The sequence below is a fragment of the Sorex fumeus genome, unplaced genomic scaffold (genome assembly GCF_029834395.1).
Source record: "Sorex fumeus unplaced genomic scaffold, SorFum_2.1 ptg000037l, whole genome shotgun sequence".
NCBI lineage: Eukaryota > Metazoa > Chordata > Mammalia > Eulipotyphla > Soricidae > Sorex > Sorex fumeus.
Window position 1 is genome coordinate 3,462,798 of NW_026606094.1, and position 25,766 is coordinate 3,488,563.

At 36.3% G+C, this 25,766-nt stretch overlaps 1 protein-coding gene and 1 non-coding gene across 5 annotated transcripts in view; one reads left to right on the forward strand and one right to left on the reverse strand.

Moving 5' to 3' along the window:
- Positions 1-25,766, forward strand: part of GRM8 (glutamate metabotropic receptor 8) — a 944,681-nt gene that overhangs the window by 596,071 nt on the left and 322,844 nt on the right. For all 4 annotated transcript variants that reach the window (XM_056118374.1, XM_056118373.1, XM_056118372.1 and 1 more), the window contains exon 7: positions 14,499-14,699. In XM_056118374.1, the coding sequence (XP_055974349.1) occupies positions 14,499-14,699 (201 nt within the window). The remainder of the gene's footprint in view (positions 1-14,498; positions 14,700-25,766) is intronic.
- Positions 5,411-5,513, reverse strand: LOC130027911 (small nucleolar RNA U13). The gene has a single exon (XR_008793116.1). It is a non-coding gene; the product is annotated as a small nucleolar RNA U13 (small nucleolar RNA).

Below are 25,766 nucleotides of genomic sequence, written 5' to 3' on the forward strand. Positions count from 1 at the left end.
ATTATAGAAAATACTACTGCCATCTAAGAAACAGATGGTCGAGAGCAGAATTACAGCTACGTTAAGTGCAAGTGCATATACAAGTTTGATTGTTGTTAAAGTGACTTTACATAAACAAATGGCAAAAGAATATTGATTCAATAGTGAGAATGGCTTCACATCTGCAAAATATAAGGTTAGGTCCTTTCCTGGCACCAAAAGTCACTGTTAGTACCAGAGAAGAGTTAAATGAAAAAGTTTGGGTTCACTAGATTAAATAAAAATTAAATAAATTAAATTAAATTAAAATATAAGAATTTTGCTTTTGTATAATACAGGAAAGTTCTAACTATACATTACATGATCATAGCATATTAAAAATGGAATTATCGTGATGTTTTTATTTATTTATTTATTTGAAGTAAATAGATTTTATTTGGAGGATTTTTAGGTATGGAGGGAGAGAGAGTGAGAGAGTAATGTACTCAAGAGAGAACACGGGCTTCTCCAAGGGCAGAGAGAGAGCCCTTACACACATCCTAGCGTTAGACACGAAAGCATGAAAGCACACATCTCAAGAGGGAGATGCGGGCAGCACATGTGCTCGGCCACGTGGGCACAAGCAACACATGGGCTTGGGCAGCACATGAGAGCCCTTCCTTTGTTCAAGGTGGCCTTTATAGAGTTTCTCCAGCCTACCCCCCACGTGGAGCTTCCTCCCAGGTAAAAGTCCGTTGCTAAGGAGGTTACCAGGAAGGATGGGTGTGGTGATGGTCTTCTTTGGGCTGAATCACTAAAGTTAATTGGATTAAAGGGAAGGTCCAAAAAGTGGAACATCTAGGAGAGGAGGCCTATATCCTCAGGGTCTATGGATGGTCTTATCTGATCTTTTTTTTCTGTATCTACAAGGTGGGTCAGTCCTAGAATTCTTCCATTGTTAATCAAGTTTCATTGCCAAGGGCCTTTCCCTATCTATCTGTCTACAATCACATCCCCACTAGAGATTTCATGACCTTAAATCTTTAAGGGCAAAATGGTCAGTGGTCTTTCTTCTGAAGCTGCTTCATGCAGACAAAGGGGTGCAGACCCTTCCTGTGCAAGGGGGAAATATCATGCTACCTTAGTTTATAATGGGCCCCAGGCAATGAATTGATTGGGTCCCTGAAGTTATCTGAAAGAAAAGATCAGATCAATTAGACTGAGGGGTATCACTTTGAAATGGCTAGACCCTGGAGGAATAAATGGTCCTTTCTGACCCAATAAGGACAGAGCTGTTTGCTGTCTTAAAAAACAAAAGTTAAAGCAACAGAAACCAAAGCAACATAATGCCATACCCATATCTATCATTAAAACAATGAAAAGGATTAACTCTACAAACAGGTTTGATTGATAGAAAAATGACTTCCTGTGTCCAGATTTTTCTAATGGACACAGAAACACCAAGTCATTCTCTGGCTTTCTCAGTACAGATGGGAAAAGCTTCTGCCCATACACTGAAGCTACCAATAAGAACCAACAGATATTTTTACCTTGAACATACGAGCATTTGATCATTTGCATGAGGTCAAGCTGCCGATCCTCCTCTAAGTTCCTTGATGCTGAACAGGTGTTAGGAGAGGAGGCTCAAGATTTCCACTAGGTTCACTAATGGCATATCGTGATGTTTTTAAATGAAGTGAGGAGAGGAAGGTGTAAGGTGATGGACCAAAATGAAAATGGTACCTAATGTGGTAGAGTTACAGGTTTCCTTTTTTTTCTTTATGTGTTATTTCCCTACAGTTTTGCTAATACTATACATTAATTTTGTAGTTATAACAATAACAACGTGTTTTGAAAAGACAAGAACCTACATCACTGGAGTTGCAGTGACTTCAAAATATTTGTGGGTGGAGGAGGGGTATCAGAGTTCTTCTATACTGAAGGAAATTACAGAACTGAAAATGTGAGGGGTGGGCGGCTTAAATATGCTCTAAACAGTCACCACTGCTTTAGAGCTACTTTCTAACAACAATTGTGCACACTAGTCCTGATCAAACTGTGTCTTGATATGTATGATCTAGGATAATTATGTAAAAGTGTAAAACTGTTTGAATAGTGAAACATGTTTCCTTGGGGAGTCAGGCAACTATGAAGCAGCTTTGTCTCTGAATGTCTTTCTTTCAAACTCAAAGTTTTGCCTAGAGTTGTGCTCTTTATCTGATTTGCAACTCACCTTAGTCTTTTCTGTTTTCAACCCCCTTGGGCATTGCATAGAAAATCTAACACCTGCAGGAGACACCTGGCACCTGCCTGCAGCACTTCCCTTTTCCTGCCTGGCACAAAGGAGAGAAGATATTGCTGGCCCTGCAGCACTCATCATTGGTTGATTTACAAATGTCTCCTGAAGTGTACTCAGCCAAAAGCTCTGAATTCCAGGAATTACATTTAAGTTACAGAGAAAATCAGAAGTCTGGGGTTCTCAGCAAAAGACTCTTATCTTCTTTTCTCTGCCTCTTTGGAATAGATAAGGCCCTGAGCTCAAATTAGTTCCTTAGTCCAATATATCTATTTACACAGGTTCTTGATAAAGCTTATGGGAGCATCCATTAAGTGCCAACCTTAGCCGGGAAGTTCTTTTTCAAGTTTGGTATTATTTTCCCAGAGAAATCTTACAGATGTTTAAACACAAAATTAAAGTCTTTCTATTTTAAAATACTTTCTATTTTAAGATACTTTTTATCTTAAAGTACTTTTAATTTTTAAGTTGTAAAATATATATTTAATATATACATTTTTTAACTTTATCAGTTTTGAATTCTATCAAAAAGCATCCAGTTTTCTTGCTAAAATTCCAGCCAATTTTTGCCAATTTTATCTAAGGAATGTTGCTGAAACTCACAACCAAGATGCTTTATTTGTAGTTCATAAAAATTCTTTATTCCTTTTAGAAAAGTATTTCCCCATTAATTACATTTCAGTATCAATATTATCACTTGTTATTATTGTTAATAATAGTACATTGTTATTAAAATTCATTTTTAGGGAGCTGGAGCGATAGCACAGAGGGTAGGGCATTTGCCTTGCATGCGGCCAACCTGGGTTCCATTCCAAGAATCCCATATGGTCCCCTGAGCACCGCCAGGAGTAATTCCTGAGTGCAAAGCCAGGAGTAATCCCTGTGCATTGCTAGGTGTGACCCATAAAGCAAAAATAACTAACTAAATAAAAATTTTTATTTTTAGGTTAAAATATTATCTTTTAATATTCTTTCAATCCTGTGCCATAGTTCTCTTTAAAGATCCACACACCCCACATGCAGAATCCATGCTTACTACTTGACTTAGGAGACAAAGTAACCATAGTTCTAGAGGCTGAAAGTTAAACAAAAATTCAGAGGAGTGAAAGTTAAACCTGAAGTAGAAGAGCCAAAACTTCACAGAGAATTAGCATGTTAGTACAAAGGTCAGAGATTTTGAGTCAAACCTGATTTTACTTATTGATGTACTGATGTGATCTTAGGTAAATTAATCAACTTCTGGATTGTTAGTCCCTCTATCTATTTTGGGGAAAAAAATCATAAGATGCAGTAGTAATTTCAGATTAAAGACATGTTATTTTTACAGTGCTTTGCCCATTTATTATGTGTCCTCCCTCTTCCATTTCAGAACTGTGACCTTAGTTTCCATAATTGATTCCATTTACCATCGGATTAAAAGAAATTGAAAAATTTTTTTCTTGATAAGGAATTGCATTCACTGTATAGCTCAAACTGAAGATTGAACATACAGTGGCATGGTCAGTCCAATAGAAAGTGCAAGGAAGAAAGTTCTAGGCTGAAATTTTGTATTTTTTGTTAGAGCAGCATGTCCAGGTGTTATGGCAACCCAGGTACTAGATATGTCAAACTGTTTCAGAAGTCTTGAAATTAGTGGTGTTCATCCAGTCAAACTCTTTAGTAATTTTCAAGTGATTTTAGAATGTAAAGAATAAACAGAGGTAAAAGAACGTGACCAAGAACCTGGAGTTTTAGAATGGAAGGCTTCCAGGTTGATTATTTTATTTCTCTCATTTCAGTAGTGGATTAAGGAAATACTAGAAAGAATCTAACTTAACTAAGAGCAAGTGGCAGAAGTCAGTTGGTCCAGTTAGAACTAGAATACAAATCTTTGCCACTTTGGATCATGGTTCTAGGGCAGTATTGCATAAAGGGCCCCATTACAAATGATTGAATTCATTGCAAAGCTATAAATGAACAATCATCCATACTATTTTTTTGTGGTAACACTGAATATTTGCACTTCTTAGCCTTTGGATAATTCAATCACCTAAGACTGCATCAAATTTGTCAAATGTAATAAATAGGGCATAATAATAAAGTAGTTCTTTGGAGGCTAGGTGAAAAGCACTATGGTCTGAGGACATGCTTTCCTGAAGGAGCCCTGTCTTCCATATCAGGCACCATATGGTCCCTTGAGTGCCACAGGGCACAATAAGCCAGTGTAGACCCAGGGAGAGCCCTAGTTTGATTGATGTGAACTCCCCAAACCAACTCTCAAACATGTCCTCCTATGTAGAACTTAATGCAATTGGGGGATGCCATAAACTGAAACTTATTATTCATCTGATATTTTCAATGCTTTAAATGCTGGCACTACTCATCTACCGAGCCCCAATATCCTTGAGGTCCTCCAATTCAGGTGCCCACATCTAATTTGAAATTAGATGTGAAATAAATCTGAAATATATTCTCTCTTGTTGCTCCTCACCCCACACTTTTATTTTATTTCTGGCTTTCTTCACATACCCTATCTCCCAACAGATAAACTCTACCTTCAACTTATGTTTATTTCATCATGTGCCTCTACTTCCAATGAAACAATCAATATTTAGCATTTAAGTCATTCAGAATTTAAGATGCTCTGGGATCTGATCCAGACTGCTAAATTACAAAACAAATTAAATATCACTACTCCTATATAACTTATATTGACAACTTACCAAAAGCTTAGAAGAAAGGATATGTAGATATATCTATTAGGGGGCAGGAGAGAAAGCAGAGAAAGTAGAGTGTTTTTTCTTTGTATGTAGCCAACCGGGGTTGATTCCCCAGAGCCCCTCCAGGTCTACCTAGCCTCTCCAGAACTGTTTCTTGAGCACAGAGCCAAGAGTAAGCCTTGATCACTGTTGGGTGTAGCCCCCCCCCCAAAAAAAACACTAAATTAAAAATTAAAAGATATAAAGATAGGAACAGGTAAGATGTCCACATGATTACCTGACATAGCTATTGTTATGTCAGAGGACTTACAAGTAGATCAGAGAGGTGGGGTAATAGCAGCATCTAAGGCTGAAGGAATTGAGAGGCTTTTTTATGGAGGTCCATGTGGTAATCTTCTTCAATGAAAAGTCTTAGTTCTCAAGATTGCATTCCTGAAGTTTCTTTTTCTTTTTTTCATGTTAGATGAGTAATGTGCTAAGTGAACAACAAGATTTAAGGGAGGAACATATCACACAAATAGTGAATGCCCAACCATCATGTTTATGTAATGGAAAAGGATCCTTCTGAATTTTCCTGACTTAACTCTCAGTATGGTCTATTCTCCTTTCCCTATAGCCAGATTCTCCATTGGTTAGACATTCTTTTGAAACGTAAGAATGACTAATGTACAGCCCAGCTCTCATCCTGCATGCACTTTAGGGGATATGCATATTGCATTTACATATCATAGTGCTTAGGAGATATTCCTGCATATTTGAGCATAATTGTGTTCCCCCTCCTTTCCATATCCTATCCCTGAAACCAAAATTTAATTTAAAGTACTTTTTAAATCCAGTATAAGTTAACTTGTGTTTGCTAATTTGAGAGAGATTTCCTTCTAGTGAGCAGCACAATTTTTAACGTGGATCTCATTGATTTAAAAATCACCCTCTATACCATCACTGCAGATGTGAGATGTTGGAAAGCAAGGTCCAGTGCTCAATCTTTTTGTCTCTGTCTTGTACATAAGCAGCAAGGCATATGGCAATCTCTTAGAATTCAGGAAAAAAAATAATTCGGTCTGATATGCATAAAATATTTATTCATAGCAGCTCCCAAATTCTCCTCTTCCCATTTGCTGCAGAGCCACTGCAAGAAAATGATTTAATAATTTAAAATAGTTGCTGCATACTTTACTAAATAGTCAGAGAGGAACTAAACAAATACTTTTGAACCCACACATTTGTAGTGTGGAATTATTGCTTATATGCTACTCTTATATGCTATGATTACAGTAAAATTATTCAACCAATTGAATCTTTTTTTTCCCCAGAATAAAATGCCTGACATGGCTTCCTATTTTTAACTAAATTTACCAGCTGTTTGTATCATCATGGCATTAACATTAGAAGCAATGTAGACATAATATTTGGAAAAGGTAAATGACCCTTAACTTCTCTATTTATCAAACTAACTTATGTTCTGAGAAATGAGAAATTCTTAGAAAGCAAAGCTCACTAACAATTATATCAGTCAAGGAATTTAAAATTCATATCAGGCCGATCTTATGAATTTTTCCTGTAGCACATACGCTGCTTTACAAACTAACTATATTGCCTGGACCAGTACCAACTTACTGTGTTGTATGGTGAGAAGTTTTAAATTCTATTAATCAAAATAAATACAAAATCTTGTTGTGAAACTGATGATGCTGACTTCATTTCCACCATTCTCATGATTTGCTATATACTATTAATTTTAAGTTGTACACTAAACACATCACAAATTTACAGTGTTTAAACAGATGTCTGACACATAGCATTTGACAATATTTAGTATTTTATAGCAATACATTACCACTAACTTTAGAAACTATAGCATCATGAAATTTTACAGCCAATTGAGTTGATGAGTCACTGTCAGCTTCCTCAATTGATGATTTAGATGAATAGGAGAAACATCTATAGAAAATGAGGTGCAAATCACCACAGTGGCTGTAAAATCCTAAGCGTAATGGTGAAGTTGAAGTGCTGAGGTGTTGGTGGTGGAACAATATCTTGGTTAAAATAACCTGAAAAGAAAGCCAATGGTTTCTTTTTAAATTTGAAAATAATAGCAGTGTTCAATCCATCCTGAAAAGGGAGCCAATAATTTCTTTTGAGATTTTGAAATGGTAATAGTGTTTAATCTTTAAATTGGTCAAATAGGCACTTGAATTGATTCGTAGAAGTAGAAAGTTCTCGCAGGGTGGTTACTGACTCATGTGTGACAAGGCACTTGATTTGCAAAGTTTGATCTGTTTCATCTTAAACTAATTGGAGTGTAGAGCTAGTAAAAGAGATAAATAATTGTTTGACAAGTGAAAATTTAAATATTTAGCTTTAATAAGGTACTGTGTTATGGAGAATGAAAATAAATCCTTCATATATTAGTTGAGTGTTGGTTTTTATTGTTGTTGTGATTATTTGTTTTCTTTTCTTAGAAAATCCAAGGAAGAATATATCTATTGGTTGTCATTTATTTAAATTTATTTTGGAAGTGTAGTGTGTGAATTTATCCCAATTATTGCATGCTGAATATATTCTTCTAGACTCATAGGAAAGTTTTTGTAACATATCAGTAAATATATGTAATGTAAGTCATAACATATTTTTTCTAAATTGTAAATATATTTAACAAAACTTTTTAGGATGGAGTTAGCTTATGCTTGTAAAATATTCATACATGTCCAGTTATTACATATGTTCCATGGACTGTGGAAACATTTTCAGATCTCTTCCTTGTCTCATGGTTATTATTTTCTTAGGGTCAATTTGGTCTGGGTATTTGGGTATTTTCAGACAATTCTGTGCCTGCCACTTGACCCCGTAGTAATGAAGAGATTCAAATATTCTTCAAATACTCTTTCTTTATGTCTGCAAAGAAAGACAAACCAGATAAACAGTAATCGTCACAGGAATGTGCGAATGTGTATGTGGGGGCTGGGGGGAGAGTAGGGGTCTGGGTTCTGTTCTGCATGGATAGCAGAGGCAATCACAAAAGGCAGGACTAAAGGCAGCATATTCTAGAGTGTTAGTATAAGGCTGATTTTCTTCTTTTATCTATTAACATGTTAATTAATATACCCTTGTGGGGCCCATACATGTTTCAGGGGCACAGACATAGGCCTTGTAATCAAGAAACCATGATTTCTAAACTTGCCCACATACACAAAGCATGATCCTACCAATTGTGCTGTTTGGGATCCCAGGCACCACCAATGATGTTGAAATCTCCAGTGCACCCAAGCCAGAGATGTGTGTGTGTGTGTGTGTGTGTGTGTGTGTGACAACTAAAATATGTGATTCCTGAAGAGCACAACTAAAAAGTAAATGAGCCCATGACTACTAGCAAATGCATGCATGTACACCACAAATCAAGTGTGGGAGCCCTGGTGAGCAATATAAGTGGAATGTAACCTAACACTGTAACTGAAGTTGATGCCTGCCAGTGCAGTCCCAGCAAGCATGGTGGCCAAGGTTGCAAACACTGCAATCCTATGTGCAAACTCTGTGAAACACCACAAACATATGTGTAAGTACCACAACCATGTATGTGTGTGACACTCCAGTCATTGCAAGAGCAAAAGGGAAAGGAAGGGGGGAAACTTCATAAAGTTTACCTCCTGATATGATGGTATCAGAAGGTGAGGTTTTTGGTGGAATAATTAGGATTCAATGAGGTGTCACCACAAATAAATTAGAGCTCTTGTAAGATCCAAGAGAACTTTTTTCCTCTATATTGTCTGTGCTGTGATGAAACAAGAGAAATGTTCTAGAAGAGAGTTTCTCCCTAGCATGTGGAAAGTAGACTATAGACTAAACATGATTGCCACCCATTGCCTCTTTTGCAAACCACAACACCCAATAAGAGAGAAAGAACAAAAGGGAATTCCCTGCCACAGAGGCAGGGTGGGATGGGGGTGAGGGTGGGGGTGTGAGAGATACTGGGATCCATGGTGGTGGGAAATGGGCACAGGTGGAGGGATGGGTATTTGATCATTGTATAATTGAAACCCAAGCACAAAAATGTGTAAGTCTGAAACTGTACCTCATGATGTCTCACTATTAAAAAAAAATTAAAAAAAAAGAGAGAGTTTCTCCCAGAGAGTAACCTGGACTGGATTAGCAGTGTCAAGAGCTGTGCGAAAGAAAGTTCTGTTCCCAAGCTGCCTTGTCTGTGGGGTGTTGTTACAGCAACACAAATGGAGACAGTCAGAGATCTGTGTTTAGAGTTACAGATTCATCCTTTTCCCTCTTTGGGAGATACTCATTTAGCACATTTAGCATGTCTCAGTGCTGGGGATTCTCATCAGAATGGAAACACCTGCTCTGGGATTCATAGCCTTTCCAGTTATTGAGTTCAGTGATGCAAAATCAGTGCAACACAAGGAATCTTTTTGTAGATCTAGAGACCTCTCATGAAAGTGGTTATTTCAGGGAGATATCAGGGAATTTTCTCATTTGGCTTTTTGTTTAAAAATGTTTATGTAGGACTAGTCTATGTAGGAGCATTCAGATTTTGGTCCTATGTTTTAGAAATCCATCAGTGAGTTTGGTCATGGCTAAAAGGCACATGAGAAAATGCTCTACATTACTAAACATCAGGGAGATGCAGATCAAAACAACAATGGGATATCATCTCACACCATAGAGACTGGCACACATCAAAAAGAAAAAATGCAACTGGTGTTGGTGCGAATGTGGGGAGAAAGGGACTCTCCTTCACTGCTGGTGGGAATGCCGACTGGTTCAGGCCTTTTGGAAAACAGTATGGATGATTCTCAGAAAATTAGAATTTAAGCTCCCATTTGACCCAACAATACCACTCCTGGGAATATATCCCAGAGAGGCAAAAAAGTATAGTCGAAATAATATCTGCACTTGTATGTTCATTGCTGCACTGTTAACAATAGCCAAAATCTGGAAAAAAAAAACCCTGAGTGCCCGAGAATAGATGACTGGTTAAAGAAACTTTGGTACATCTACACAATGGAATACTATGCAGCTGTTAGAAAGATGAAGTTATGAAATTTGCATATAAGTGGATCAACATGGAAAGTATCATGTTAAGTGAAATGAGTCAGAAAGAGAGGAACAGGCATAGAAAAACTGCACTCATCTGTGGAGTATAAAGTAACAGAATGGGAGACCAAGAGTCTGCTCCACCACTTGGAAGCTGGCCTCACATGCCCCAAAACAGATGACTGGTTAAAGAAACTTTGGTACATATACACAATGGAATACTATGCAGCTGTTAGAAAAGATGAAGTCTTGAAAATTGCATACAAGTGGTTCTACATGAAAAGTATCATGCTAAGTTAAATAAGTCAGAAAGAGAGGGACAGACATAGAAAGATTGCTCTCATCTGGGGAATATAAAGTAACGGAATGGGAAACGAATACCCAAGAATAGTTGAGATAAGTACCAGGAGGTCTGCTCCACGGCTTGGAAGCAGACAGCACATGCTGGGGGAAAAGGCAGCTCAGATAGAGAAGGGAACACCAAGTAAAGGGTGTTTGGAGGATTAGATCAGGATGCGAGACGAGTGCTGAAAGTAGACTACAGACCAGGCATTATGACCACTCAATACCTCTATTCCAAATCACAAGACCCTAAAGGAAAGAGAGAACAAAAGGGAATGCCCTACCAGAGAGGTGGGGTGAGGTGGGGGGATGCCATAGGGGAGCGAGGTGGGAGGGCTACTGGGTTCATTGGTGGTGAAGAATGGGCATTGGTGGAAGGATGGGGACTCAATTATTGTATAACTGAAACCCAAGCATGAAAGTTTGTAAGTCTACAACTGTACCTTATGGTGTTTCACTAATCAAAAGAAGTTTTAATTGATTAATATATTTTCTCATAAGTAGTGCTGGGTGGGTGGGTCGTGGTGGGGGTTGCAGGGACCTCCTAGTGATACTCAGCTAACCTGGCCTGAGGCATCGGTGCTTGGGTCAGATGATGTGTAATTACTAGACCCAGCAATGCTGAGGATAACCAATACTATTCCTTTCAGGGCTATACTCAGAGGTGCCTAGAGTGGACACATGATATCAGGGATCAAACTTTAATCTTTGAGCATATGAAACATGGGCTCTGACTGTGAGCTATCTCTGCAGCCCAAAAGATAAGGACTTAAAAAGAAATAACTGATTTTTTGAGTCTAGTGTGGCCATTCTGGAATTGTCTACTTGGTCATTAAAATTGTGAGATATGCATTTTAGACAGATGCTGGAAGGACTGTTCTTATAGGTTCCTTGGTGGTATTCACATATTAAGCTGGAAACAAAGAACCACACAGAGTAAAGAAGAGGATGATGCTCAGTATATAATAGGGATCTTAGCTTAGATTGTGTCACTGAAGTTGGTGGATGGAAATGATACACGTTTTGGCACCAGAACGATAGTTCTTAAAAAAGACTGACTTTTAAACATGATGAAAATAACTCATCCTTTCTCTCTCTTTGTATTCCCAGACTCACAAAACCCTCAATAGCATTAAGAGAAATAATGAAAGAATTACTTATAATGATAGTTTGCTCATGGAACTATTAAGTTTGACATGGACTCTATAGAAATATAACACACAATTGGATATGTGAGTTGAAAGTTAGGGGACAGAACAGTCCTACAAAAGGGCTAGAGAGATAGTAGAGAGGATAAGGTGCTTGCCTTGAATGTGGCTGACCTGGGTTCGAACCACTCTAGCAAGAGTGATTCCTTAGTGCTGAGCCAGGAAGAACCCCTGAGCAACTCTGGGTGTGGACCAAAAGCAAATCAAACAAAAAACCACAAAAAAATGAAACCTAGAAAATGAATTTTTCCAGACAGCTAGGTTTTGAAAGTGATCACATCAATTTGATCTAGTGTTTTAGACTATGCCCAACATTTTGAATTACAATATCTATTTCTGATCATAGAAATCATAGGTCAATAATATGAATTCAGTCGTATTTATTTTGTTTTCTTGGGGCGTGAACAACTCAGCAATTACTTTTGGCTCAGAGCTCAGGGATCACACCTGGCAATCTCAGAGGACCAGATGGGATGCTGGGATCTAACTCAGATTGGCCTCATGCATAGCAAGCACCTTACCACTATACCGTCTCTCTGGACTCATAGTTGAAGATTTTTAGAATGAGTGGATTCCATAATGAAGAGAGAAAAGAAAACTTGGCTTTCAATAGAGAAAAATTGAGACATTAAAATAACCTGAATAATCATATCAAAAAGGGAGGGGCATGAGTCAAACTTATTGCAGATCTCAGAAAACAGCACTAAGTAACCACATCTAAGCTGTGGTGACTGAGATCAGAGGGAAAAGAATGTTCCATGATTCAATGAATAATTATAACAAAGCTATTGTTTTATAAAGCTATAACATCTCAAATATAAATTGGCAATTGAATCCAACTTTCAAAAATATAAAGGAAATATGTATTAGTGTAGCACTGTAGCACTGTCGTCCCATTATTCATTGATTTGCTCAAGAAGGCACCAGTAACATCTCCATTGTGAGACCTACTGTTACTGTTTTTGGCATATCAAAGATGCCACGGGGAGCTTTCCAGGCTCTGCTGTGCAGGTGGGATACTCTCGGTGGCTTGTAGGGCTCTCGAGAGGGACGGAGGAATCAAACCCGGGTTGGCCCCATGCAAGACAAACACCCTACCCACTGTGCTATCACTCGAGTCCAAGGAAAATAAACACTAGCTAAATGTAAAGACTATTAAAAATTGTAACAGTCATCATGGACATGCTTCCAATGGTTCAATTGGTCTCTCCAAAGGCTCCCATGTGTTTTGTGCTTGGGAGGATATGAGAATATTAGAGATTCTTTTGACCTCTTTAATGAATTTTCAATATTCTTTCTGCAATTTTCTCTTTCATGCCCAACATTTTTGCCTCCAGCCACATAATTCTGGATATTGAAAAACTATTAAATTTTGGTTTATGATCCGAGTTTGCTCTGTATCTGTTCCATGTATCTCAAGTGGGTAGTATGAGTTTTGGTTTCCTCATCTTCAAAAAGAAAGTGTTGGATTATAATTAAATCATGTGATCATTTCTAGCATATAGTTTATCTTACTTTTTCTTTTCATTTTTGAGTCAGACCCAGAAATAGTCAGAGCTTAATGCCTGACCCTGTGCTCCATCACTCCTAGTGGTACTTGGGGGATCATATGTAGTGCTGGGGTTGACCACATGCATGACAAAGTGCCTTAATCCCTGCACTATCTCTTCAGCCCCAGGAGCTTCCATTCATAAAGCTTTGCTTCTCCAACACACTAAATGATGAACACCAAGTTAAGGATAATACCCAGTGCCAGGTCGCAGTCCTACATATTTAGCTACAGGAACAACGATCCTGCATTATATTCATTTCAAGAGCTCTGTATCTTTTTTTTTTTAAGTTAGACTCTTCCCTGCAGCATTTGACTCCTTCTTCCTTTTCTTTTGATAATATAGTGGTAATTCATGAGGGATCACATATCTGGTTGTGGTGCTTACACACATAGTTTTGTCACTAAGGTCCTGCTGAGAGCAGTAGATCTGGGGACCTCACTTAAAGGTAATGTGGGGTGATGTCAGGATGGAATTTGTATCATTCACTGAGTCAAGGAAAGTGCTCTACTACTGAGTCATATTTCTGGACCCAAGCTCTATATTTTCCTCTTGAAAACCTAGAGGAAATCTACTGACTATAGTTAAAGAAGTATCTACTGACTATAGTTAAAGAAGTACCATCTACCTGAAATTTTCTAATATCTTGGGTCTTACAGTTCTCAACACAACGAAAAACAGTAGTGACATGCAAAGGTATAATTGTGTTCATGTAAAGAAATATTATCATTTGGGGACTGGAGCAATAGCACAGCAGGTAGGGTGTTTGCCTTGCACGTGGCCAACCCAGGTTTGATTCTCAGCATCCCATATGGTCCCCTGAGCACCACCAGGGGTAATTCCTGAGTGCAAAGCCAGGAGTGACCCCTGTGCATTGCTGGGTGTGACCCAAAAAGCAAAAAAAAATATTATCATTTAATATATTTACAAAATTTTCACAAATAGAGTACATTTATAACAATACAGACTTTGGAAGGAAAATGACCTTTGGGATCACTAATTAGATGCTGCTCATGGAGCAGAGGTAGATGGAATGACCAATAGCCTCTGCATCTTATTTAAAATATTAAAGCACTACCCAAATGTTATTGCTAATGTCATATAGTCACCAGAATTTACAATATAATAGCACTCAATAAGGTTGAAATAAAGGTAAAGAAATATATAGTCTTTTATTTACAACTTTTTGTTGCTAATGGCTTGCTTATGGTTTTTACAAATGAAAAATTCAATATCTAGCTAAAAGTCTGACTCAGTAAGTATGGTACTAAAAATCATCTGGAGTAAGATCAAACAGTTCGTCTCATAAGTATGCCTCAAAGGATGTAAATCTAAGCTCTAACTCCACCTTTCAGAGAACTTAAGAGCATCATCAACTGATGGTTTTCCACTTCTTTGGCAGGCTTGGAGCGAATTGCTCGGGATTCATCTTATGAACAGGAAGGAAAGGTCCAGTTTGTAATAGATGCAGTGTACTCCATGGCTTATGCTCTCCACAATATGCACAGAGATCTTTGTCCTGGATACATTGGGCTTTGCCCACGAATGAGTACCATTGATGGAAAAGAGCTACTTGGTTATATCCGAGCTGTAAATTTTAATGGTAAGTTGCAACTCTTTTTTTTTTTCTTGTGTCTGTAAATACTTTAGAAGTGACAGAGTTTATTTTCTCCCCTCTCTATATAGAAGATACTCAAGCAGCGTGGGAAAACACAGAATTAGAAGCAGTTCCTCTTTTAATCAAAAGTGTGAATCTTTTCACCTGCATTGAAACCTCATTTTTGGGGGTTGTTGCTATTAATCTGCTCTGAAAAAAGCGGTTGTTAAAAATAAATCTCTATAAATCAGAATATTCCACCTTAATATCACTATTTCAGAATGAACTTAGAGGGTTCATTTGGAGTCACTTGACAACAGATCAAATTTCTTTGAAAATGTGCTTCATGTTGGTATTGGAAAAGAAATTGTTCAATGTTTTGTTTGAAGCTGATATTTTAGCCTTTTCACCAGTAAGCTGACTCAAGAAGAGTGGATTGTTTTGGAGTTAATGTTTATTTACATTTTCAAACTGCTGTGTTCAGTTTTGCTTCTCTTTTCTTGTGTTTCTTTCAGTGATTCGGTCAATTTGAAGCAATGAGCTGTGTCATGTAAGATATAGCTACATACAATGTGGTGCAGATGAGATTTGCCCAAGTAGCTACGAAGAACTGGTACAGAATATGTTGGATTCATAATATAGGGCTGAGAATAGCAGAACTACCTTTCTGAAACGATGAAATTATTGAATGCTGTTGTTCTTTCACAAAAGTTGGAATGGTTGCTGCCCATGACTTGGGCCATTATTTTCAAATGAAATGATAGAATGCTCTGAGCTGTCTAATTCTTTCTGTTTGGCTGTAATCCACACAATGGACATGCCTTTGAGCCATGCAGAGCCCTGTACTGTCCATCATAATACACTCCAGTGACCTTAGCTGCCAGCCTTTCTCAACAAAGCACAAAGTCATCTTCAATTTAGAATTCAAGTGGAAATTTCTTTTCTTTTGTTCCGGCAACATGAGGCAAAATTTAGCTTATAGTCAACCAAGTATCCTATCTTTTTTTCTCAACAGAATTTTGGTGAAATATTACCTAATATCATCCTTTTGTTAAGAATACAGATACTGAGTGGAACTTGAAAATGATTTTCATGCAATTATCAAGCAAAGCAAAAGAGAAGTATTATAACACAAGGTTATTTATCCTAATGTGAGGTTGGGGAACACTTTATTTATTCAAATTGTTAGTAAGTGGGAAGAGGAATGTAAATGAATGCATCTTCTCATTAAGAGAAGTTTACCTGTAGAGCTAGAGAAATCTTTTGTAGAATGCTAGATGCAAGCATTTTAGAGGTGAATTGTTAATTTTTGAATCTTAGCCAGAGTAAAAAAAAACCCTAATAGTTCCTATTATTACATTATACTGTAAAATGATGATGATGATACTATTATCATCTACTTAAAATATCTTAAAGTCCTAAATGATTATTAATACAATTTGCCTCTAGATTCCAATGATTTCTGAGTTTTGTCCAGTTTTTATAGGTTTCTTTCTCATCTGCATTACCAGGCTGCTGTTTCTTTGATTGTTTTTAGTATTGATTTCTTTCATAATTTCCTTTTTTTCAATCTACTTTGAACAGAAAAGCTCACATAAAATCTCATTCATTTAGTTAAGAGACACTTATTTAGCCCATAGAATGCATTAGAAAACCAACTTGAGATTTAAAGTTTCTGGGGAATTTAGATTGTTAATTAAGTGAACAGATTAAAGTATAGTGAGATAATTTGCAGTGAGTGCTGAAAGGGGCAGTCTGCTGGATTGAGAGTTTATACTAGGGGAGGTGACTACAAGGAATTAAGAACAAGTGGCGTTTGAAGGAGGTGAGTGTCAGAGGTAAAGGTAAAGCTGTAATCAGTGTCAGATAGATCATTTGGGGTCTGATAGGTCATTCTTAAGGTTTGATTTGGTCTTGAAAGAAACCCAACTCACTGAAGCATAATAGAACTGTACCTGATATAAAGTTACTCTGGTCAGTAGTTATCAAAGTTGACTGGACATTAGAATCACCTTAATAGACTTAACAATACTGAATCTTGGATTCTACCCTAAGATTATTCTGATATATTTGTAATAAATATTATTAGGAATGTTGTAAATAAATCACATTGTTAATAATGTTTAAAATTATAAAATCTCTCTTGATGGTTCAAATAAGAATGCTGTCTAAGCTCTATGTCAGATGATTCTTGTGTTATGTATAGGTGAATTTTAGTATATGGATTTTCTTGGAGATTTACTTTCCTAATGGCTTGAAACTCAGATGTTTTCCATAGCTAATGACACAGGGGAAGAGATCTGAGCATAAATGACAGGAATATATCATTCTCTTCATTTTTATTAGTTTTCAGAGGTTCATTAATTTTTTTCTTTTTGGGTGATCTATCAGTATTTATTCATTATCAATATTTTGTTTGCCTATGTTAAAAATATTTGTTGTGCTATTCTGAGAAAAGTATAATTTAAAAATCTTGGAAGATGAAAGAAACAAATGCCATAACAAAAAAGCGCTAAAGTTGAGTTACTTAATCTACCAGAGTATAAAAGGACATTCAGTGAAATACTTTATATGATGAAAGCAAGCCTGCCTGTTATTTTGGAAAAACTTCATTTTCTTGAAATTCACTTCTGAAATGCATGCATTGCAGAAACTGGCCATCCTATAAGCAATGTTATTTATTTATTTATAATTATTTTATTAATCAGTGAGAAATACAGTTGAACAGTTTTTTATGATTGGGTTTCAATAATATAATGTTCCAATACCCATCCCTTTACCATTGTACATTTACCACCACCAATGTCCCCAGTTTCCCTTTCTCACCACCTGACTCTTTGGCAGGCACCTCTCTCTCTCTCTCTCTCTCTCTCTCTCTCCCTCTACCCCTCCCTCCTTTTGGGCACTCTGGTTTGCAATACAGATACTGAAAGGTTTCATGTATATGCTTTACCTACTTTCAGCACTCAGGTCTTGTCCGTGATCATTTCTAACTATAATTGTCATGCTAGAGTTTTCTGTATCCTACCTGCCCTTTGCCCTACACATGCTTGTGGCAGGCTTCCAACCACTGTCGAGTAAATAAAAGTTGTTATTTAACCAAATTTTATACCAAATACAAGGAGGATGTTTTGTTCATGGACCAGCAATCAATGCTAAGAACACAGTACATGTAAAACTGAAGAATATTTTATTCAAAGCTTTTTGAACAAGGAGGAAGATAGATATTGATGATATAGATTTATAATTCATTCAAGCTTGGATGATATGGGCATATATTTTGGTCTCTAAAAATACACAAAGAACACCTTCCTTATACTTTGCTTTTCAAACTCTCATCTTCAAAGGACTCCTACTCAGTCATTTGAAGTTTAGATCAGTAAACAAGAATTGCCAGGTTGAAGGGTTTATCATCATCTTGGATACCTCATTTTCTTTGGGCTACTTACCAAGAGTCTTGGAGGACTCTTGAAAGACTCCACAAGCATATAGAGAAAATTATTAAGTCCTCATATTTAAATTCACTTGGTGCACTTCAATTTACTTCTCAGGTCTTTACAGATTCTGGTAGTGAAGAGTTCAAATTTGTGTTTCTTGGTGTAAACTAGCAGTTGCTTTCTGTTAATTGGATACCCACTATTGAGTAGCTCATCTTGCTAATGATGGCTAATATTTTCACTGTGTAAGATAGTTCACCCACTTCCCAAGAAATTGTGAATGGGTCACTGGACAAATTGTGGTTTCTTGAGAACCTATCTGAAGTATCATGAAAAGTACAGAATGGATTTGGTAAATCACAGAGATACTTATTACACCTAACAATCAAATTATTTGAAGACAGTTTTTCTTGGTATAGCTTTTCACCAGTTTTCAGAGAATGACTTTGCATGCAACTAGGAATTTCCAGAGTAGCCTTCCCAATTTTCTGTAAGATTCAGTGAATTTAAAGGGTAGCACTGTAGCACTGTCCTCCCGTTGTTCATCGATTTGCTCAAAGGGGCACCAGTAACGTCTCACAACAAATTTTCAGACTTGTTGTTACTGTTTTTGGCATATCGAATATGTCACAGGTAGCTTGCCAAACTTTGCGGTGCAGGCGAGATACTCTTGGTAGCTTGCCAGGCTTTCCAGAGGGGCGGAGGAGTCGAACCTGGGCCAGCCGCTTGCAAGGCAAATGCCCTACTTGCTGTGCCATCATTCCAGTATGAATTCAAAGAGTAGTTCCAAATAATTTTTAAAACTTGACCCACAGGATAGATTCATTTAGTCATGTCCATTTACATATCAGATAGTTTCTGATCAAAAGTGTTGTTTCTATGTGGATAAAATTGTTGTTAAACTGTTTCTTTCTGGCATTTTAAAGATATCAGTATAAATTGCTTTTTGTGGTCACTTTTAACTTGAAGCTAGTGAAACCATGTTATTAGTGTAAAGGGAGAACCTTTTCCCAATTTGCTAGAGCAGGAGGTGAAACTGCTAGAGCAGCTGGATGTTGCACACACCATTGGTATAAAATTAAAGAAAATTGTTTACAACTCAATCTTGCTGAGATTATAACCTTGTGTATGTAGTAGGCTTAATGAAGCAGGAACCTAAAGATATACTTGGTTTAAATGGTCATGTTTCTTTCCAGTTTATTGTTTAATGGACAACATAACATTAGGATGGTGAATGATAAGCAGTTTAAGTCATAGTTTCTCTGTAATAAAACAATTTGTTAAAAGTAAAACATATTTTGTTTTGTCAAGATGTTTAATCAGGAAAAAATAAAAACTACAAAGCCTCAAAGACATCAACAATAATGGTGATGATTAGATTGAATTTAATCACCCAAATTGATATTTTCTCATAAACAGATAAAAAGTAAATGAGCCATATTTTGCAAGTGTATTTTAAGGACAGCTGGATCACGGCATATCTGGAGTTACTTAAGAGTTATTTAACAACTTTTCTTAACCTCTGCTCTCTACTTGGGAAGCCAGAGAGATACAAAGACCTGCCTTTTAAGATTACTTTTATTGCTACTATTTGAACAAAATGCTATGGTTATAAATTTTTTAAATCTTAAATATATCAGAAAAAAACAAAAAAAGTTCAGATTTTTTAGAAACTTAAACAACAATACCAACTCATTCCTCTAGACTGGTCTATCTGCCATAAAATATTAATACTGTACATCTTGTATGAATCAAATATTTTTCTGTTGCCATGCGAACTATATATATCATAAAGAAAAGTGCTGGGTAGAATTCCAGAGATATCACCCCATTTCTTTATTCTATAGTTGAACCTACACTGGGGAGGGGAAGGAAGGCACAGGTATGTTTGATACTGGGTAATAGAAATCAAGTTAAACTTCCATAAGCTTAAAAAATATTTTCTGAGGGCGTAACCAGAAACCCTATGTGGAACAAAGCAGCTTTCAAATAAGAACATGCTATAAGAACTTAAAATCTGGGTGCTGAAGCGATAGTGCAACATGTTAGGGTGCTTGCATTGCATGCGGCCTATGTGGATTCAATCACTGTCATCCCATATGTTCCCCTATTCACTTCCACAAACAATTCAAGTGCAAAGCCAGGAGCGACCTCTGAGCATTGTTGGATTTGGCCCACAAATAAACAAACCAACACAAAAACACTCAGAGAATGTCATAAATCCACAAATTTCTCTCTCTGCTTCCTTTTGTTCTCTTTATATCTCTTTATAAACACATACACACATATATACATATATATCTTATCTTTAATTTTAACACCACAGGACATTTATATTTCTATAATTAAGATAGTATTTGTTTAGGAAGTCTATTAAGATTAAAGTTTCAAAAATAACCCAGTTTCAACTTCTTGGAAGCTTGAAAATTAGATTATATATGGGATGTATTCTAAATTTTCAGTGACAGGGAGCAAAGAGTAAAGACCTTGTCATGAGGAACTCCTGGTAGGAAAAAAAGGACCTTAGGAAGTTTCTGTACATGATTTATGGTGAAAGAATAAGCAAGGAGAATGAATAGGTGAAAACCTGAGGGATAGGAGTTGGGCAGGTGCTGAGGTCTCTGAATCTCTTTTTGTATTTTGTAGATGAATGAATTTTTATTAGGCTAGAGTAGACACATTAAGAATCACAGAGATTGAGAGACTCAGAGAGGATTTATTTAACTGAAATTATTTAGTGCAAACCTTTGTATTATGGTTGCATTTGTGACATTAAGATGAATGGAGTATCTTGCAGGTACTGAAGCAGTTGTTAAACCATTTCAATGCTTAATATTCTTAGGAAAATAAGTAAATATTTTCCTGATCACAGACTGGTTGAGATATGGGATTTATCAGCATCTTTTTAGAAATCTATTGATTTCAAAGGCTTATGGGAAATTTCTAAATACACAATTTTGAAAATTGTGTAAGGAAAATATACTCATATATATAATTTGTTATCACTGTATTACTGTATCACTGTGATCCGATTGTTCATCGATTTGCTCAAACGTGCACCAGTAATGTCTCACAATAAATTGTGAGACTTGTTACTGTGTTTGGCATATCGAATATGCCACGGGGATAAATAAAATAAAACAAATCAAAACTAAGTCATAAATAAATACATTAGGTAAAAAGGCCCTCCCGTTGATCGTCGATTTGCTCAAGCAGGTCCAGTAACGTCTCCATTGGAGACTTTGTTGTTACTGTGTTTGGCATATCGAATACTCTCCGTAGCTTGCTGCGTTCTCCGAGAGGGGCGGAGGAATCGAACTCGGGTCGGCCATGTTGGCCGCTTGTAAGGCGAACGCCCTACCCGCTGTGCTATCGCTCCAGCCCAATAATAATACGATAAACTAATAATAAATATAAATAAAAATCTGAACATTTGGATTTGATATTAGAAGCAAATTTGATTGTATAACATACCTTAAAGCTGTCTAAGAAAGTATACTTTAATATTAGGAAGTGTTTTGTTAACTTAATAAAAGGTAAGTAAGACAAAACTTTCTATAAAGCTATTTGATTAAAGTATAACTCATTAAAAGATATAGAATCACCATGACTTACAAAGTAACTCACTTCTATTACAGATACAAAGCATAAACAAGCGAGAAATAGTATATATAGTTAGTATGATAAAATACATCTCTCACAGCATAGAACTATTTATGGAATTGACCAGTGTGGGTGCAAATTCCCCCCAAGAGAACTGGAATAATGGGGAGGGGGAGATGTGATGGACAGTGGTGGGAGCATCTAGTGCAGTTACAGAGCACTTTCTGTTTCCTTTGCTTCAAGAAAGCAGAGTTCCAGGGTGCTGCTCTGTACCTTTTTTCCTAAAGGGAGGTTTAAAACAAATAAGTTTGGGAACCTTTGGAATTAGACCCACTTGTTCTTTTCTTCAATTTTTATAAATTTTAGCTGATATGATAAAGACCAAAACTATAGAATACAAAAACTATAGAATAACTTTAAAATCACAAAACTAGCATTCTATTTAGTTTCAGATGATTTGATCTCAAGTCAGTAAATCACAAAAGATATTAGACTTCTTTGGGAAGATACCCAAATGTAATTTTACTATCAAAACATTAAGAGTTCACCTAGATACTACTAAGACATCACTGGCAAATATGACATGAGAGTCTATTTCCTATGCAAACATATTTAAAATAACTTAGAACAAATTGAATGGGACATATAAAAGACCTACATAAAGAAAACTATTGAAGCATATATAACAAGAGGCATGCCTCTTTTATAGACAGTATCACAAGTCTAAGAAAAAGATTAGGGACTGGAGAGATAGTCCAGTGGATAAAACTCTTATCTTACACATAGTGAGTTTTATTCTCAGGACCCTGTAGGAGTCCTGAGTCCCAGTAGGAATGAACCCTGAGTGTAGATCCAGGAATAATCCCTAAGCACTGCTTATTAATGTGTGTGTCAAAAATGATTTAAAAAAAAATTTAATCTCTCTTTGAATAAAGCTTAGTATAAGTTGGGATTAGTATAAATAACACCATGCAAATAAAAAATCATTTTCTGGAATTTGAAATAAATAATTTTTAAGTTATGAGGAAAAGAAGTAAAAATAAAATAATTTAAAAAGATATTTGACTTATAAATCTAATTTTAGTTATTTTTTAATTTTATATAATGTTTTCATTAGCATGGTTACAGTAGGATTAATAGTTATAGTTTGGTTTTATAAAGTTACTGAACCTCTTCACTACCAAGGAGCTCCAGCCCACCACTGACCCTTTGTTATTCCTAGTCCTCCTTTACTTTCCTTCTTCTATATTCCCCCCTACTGTTTGGTAATTTAATTTTTATAATTAAACCTAATTTTAAGCTACATTAGTCAATCCCATGTAGAATGTGTTAGTACCAGGATAAATACATAGTAAATCGAATCAGATGGAGTTAGCCAGAAGTATATAATGAGAAAAATTAATGACTTTACAAATGTAAATGTATATGCATACATATACATGAATTTATGATATGATAAAATGGTATTAGAAATCAGCAGGAAAGGACATTTCATTAATTTCCCATTTACAATAAAATCTAGTGATATGATTTTACCACATAAGACCGTATTACCAATTTGGATTTTATTTTAGAGTTAAGTGAAAAAGGAAGAAACAGAAAAAAGTAATAAAATAGCAAAGATTTGGACAAGAGAGATAACTAAGTGGGTAGGGCTCTTGCCTTACAAGTGGCTGACCTGGGTTTGATTCCTGGTGCGCCCACACTTTTGAGCCCTGCGAGGAGTGATCCCTAAGTGCAGAAGCAGGAGTAAGCCCTGAGCACTGGTGGGTGGGCTCCCAAACAGAACAGAACAAAACCAAAAAGGAAGAATTTTTATTAGATTTTAATGGGGAAGTTTAAAATAAGCAAAAAAGTATATAGAGCAGGGACTGGGGAGGTAGCTCAGCTGGAGAGTATGTAACTCACATGAGCAAATTATGACAACCCTGTATCTCTCAGAGATCATTTGGCAAATTTGTAAATGTAAACTTTGGGAATATGTTAAGACTTACTAATACTCAAAGAAAATTCATTGTTCAATGAAAAGTGGTTGGACACCTATCGAGTTTATTAAAATTTGAAATTATAAATTATTTTGGTGATCTTCATAAACTTAGAAAAGTGGATTTTAGAGTTTTTTTTTTGTTTTTGCTTGTTGGGTCACACCCGGTGATTCTCAATGGTTACTCCTGGCTTTGCACTCAGGAATCACTCCTGGTGGTGCTCAGGGGACCATATGGGATGCTGGAAATCAAGCCCGGGTCCGCCGTGTGCAAAGCATATGCCCTACCTGCTGTGCTATTGCTCCAGTCCCTAGAGTATTTTTTAGAGTGCATATTCAGAAACATATTCTAAGGGGATTTTTGGAAATAAATTTCTTCATAAATATTGGAATATTAAGACATCAAAATCCTGACTTTCAGTTTTTAATTAAAATTGATCGTAGTATATAAGATAGTGGCACAATGCCTTGACTACATCTTGGAATCGTAGGCTTGTATCCTAGTTTTACTATTTTATTTTATCCTAGTTTTACTGTTAGTATCTCCTGGCTTGTGAACCTAGTTTATCTCTAACTCTTCATCTTATCTTTGAAATGAAAGGATATTTTAAATAAAATAATCTACTCTCTGTAGACTTTTCCTACTCTGAACTCACACATTCCTTTGAATATGAAATTGTATGTTTAATATGTCCCTGACTGACCTATCAGTGTTATTGTCTTTTTGCAGTTGTTTACAATAATCTTTATTTTTAATAAATCATTAATTTATCTCACGTGCAACTTATTGTAAAGCCTATATAAAGTGCCTCATAAAAGAGGTGCGTGCTAGGCATCAAGAAAACATAGATTAATCACAAATGTGATTCCTTGAGTTGTCAAATGTCACAGTTAACAGTCGAAGGACACAGGCTTGTTACTAATTAATAATCCAAGTTGGTAAGTGATAGGAAGGAAGTCACAAGAACATGTACAAACACAAACCAAGCCTGAGATCAGAGAACCACATCAGAGGGATTAAAGAATTCAACACAGAAAACCAATGACATTTAATTTAAATTACAAATTGAAAGTGACAAATCCTCAGATGGACAGGATGGGGAATAGGTAATAGATATTGAGGCAGGCAAATCAGTTTCATAATAGCTGGAAGACAGTAGGGATCATGCGTCCTAGAAAGGTGAGCATTCACACTCTGAGAATTGAAGAGAATGACATGGGAACAGTCTGCAGATGAGAGGGGCAGGCTGAACTTGGACCTGATTCGAGATCTCTGCCAAGCTCTGCTGTTTGAATGTGACGTGGCAGGCAACAGACAGTATTTTGAGCAGGTCAGCAAAGTGCTAGGATTTGTATTTTAGAAAAATAGCTATGGCATCAATTTGCACACAAGTAGGAATTTGAATATAGACAGGACTGACAAGCTAAAAAAAAATGGTTCCAGTAGTGCCCACAAAGGACAAGTTCTTGAAATGGGAAAATAAAAGGTATAAGTAGGATGAAAAGAAGTGAGAGAAGGGAACACCGAATTATTTGAATGCTGACTCTAATCTCAGCACTGCTCTTTGACTAGAAGCCAGTACATTTTGAGAAATAAATGTTCCCAGTTGCCTTGTTTGTGAAAAACTCTACTAATAGGATTAATTATTTTAGTTTTTGTTGTTTAAGAAATTGCTTTGTTGCCACTATGTTTTATCTATTTCTATAAATAGAAAATGGAATCTAATATAGCATTGTCCAGAAAAACTCAAGTAAAATATCATCTCTAGAGGTTAAGGGACATATTTTATAATTAAATGTTACTCACATAGTAAACAGATAAATGCAAACATGGTGAAGTAATTACCTACTGATATGAAATATAAAGATTTCATTTGATAGTATTTGAAATAACACTGACAAATCCATTGATGATTAGAAGTACATCATACAGCTAATTCTTGAAACTGAAGGTTTTCAAGTAGGGAAATAATATCTGGAAATATTTATACATTAAAAAATTGAATGGCACATATGGAGATATTGACTATGTAGAGATAAGCAAATAAG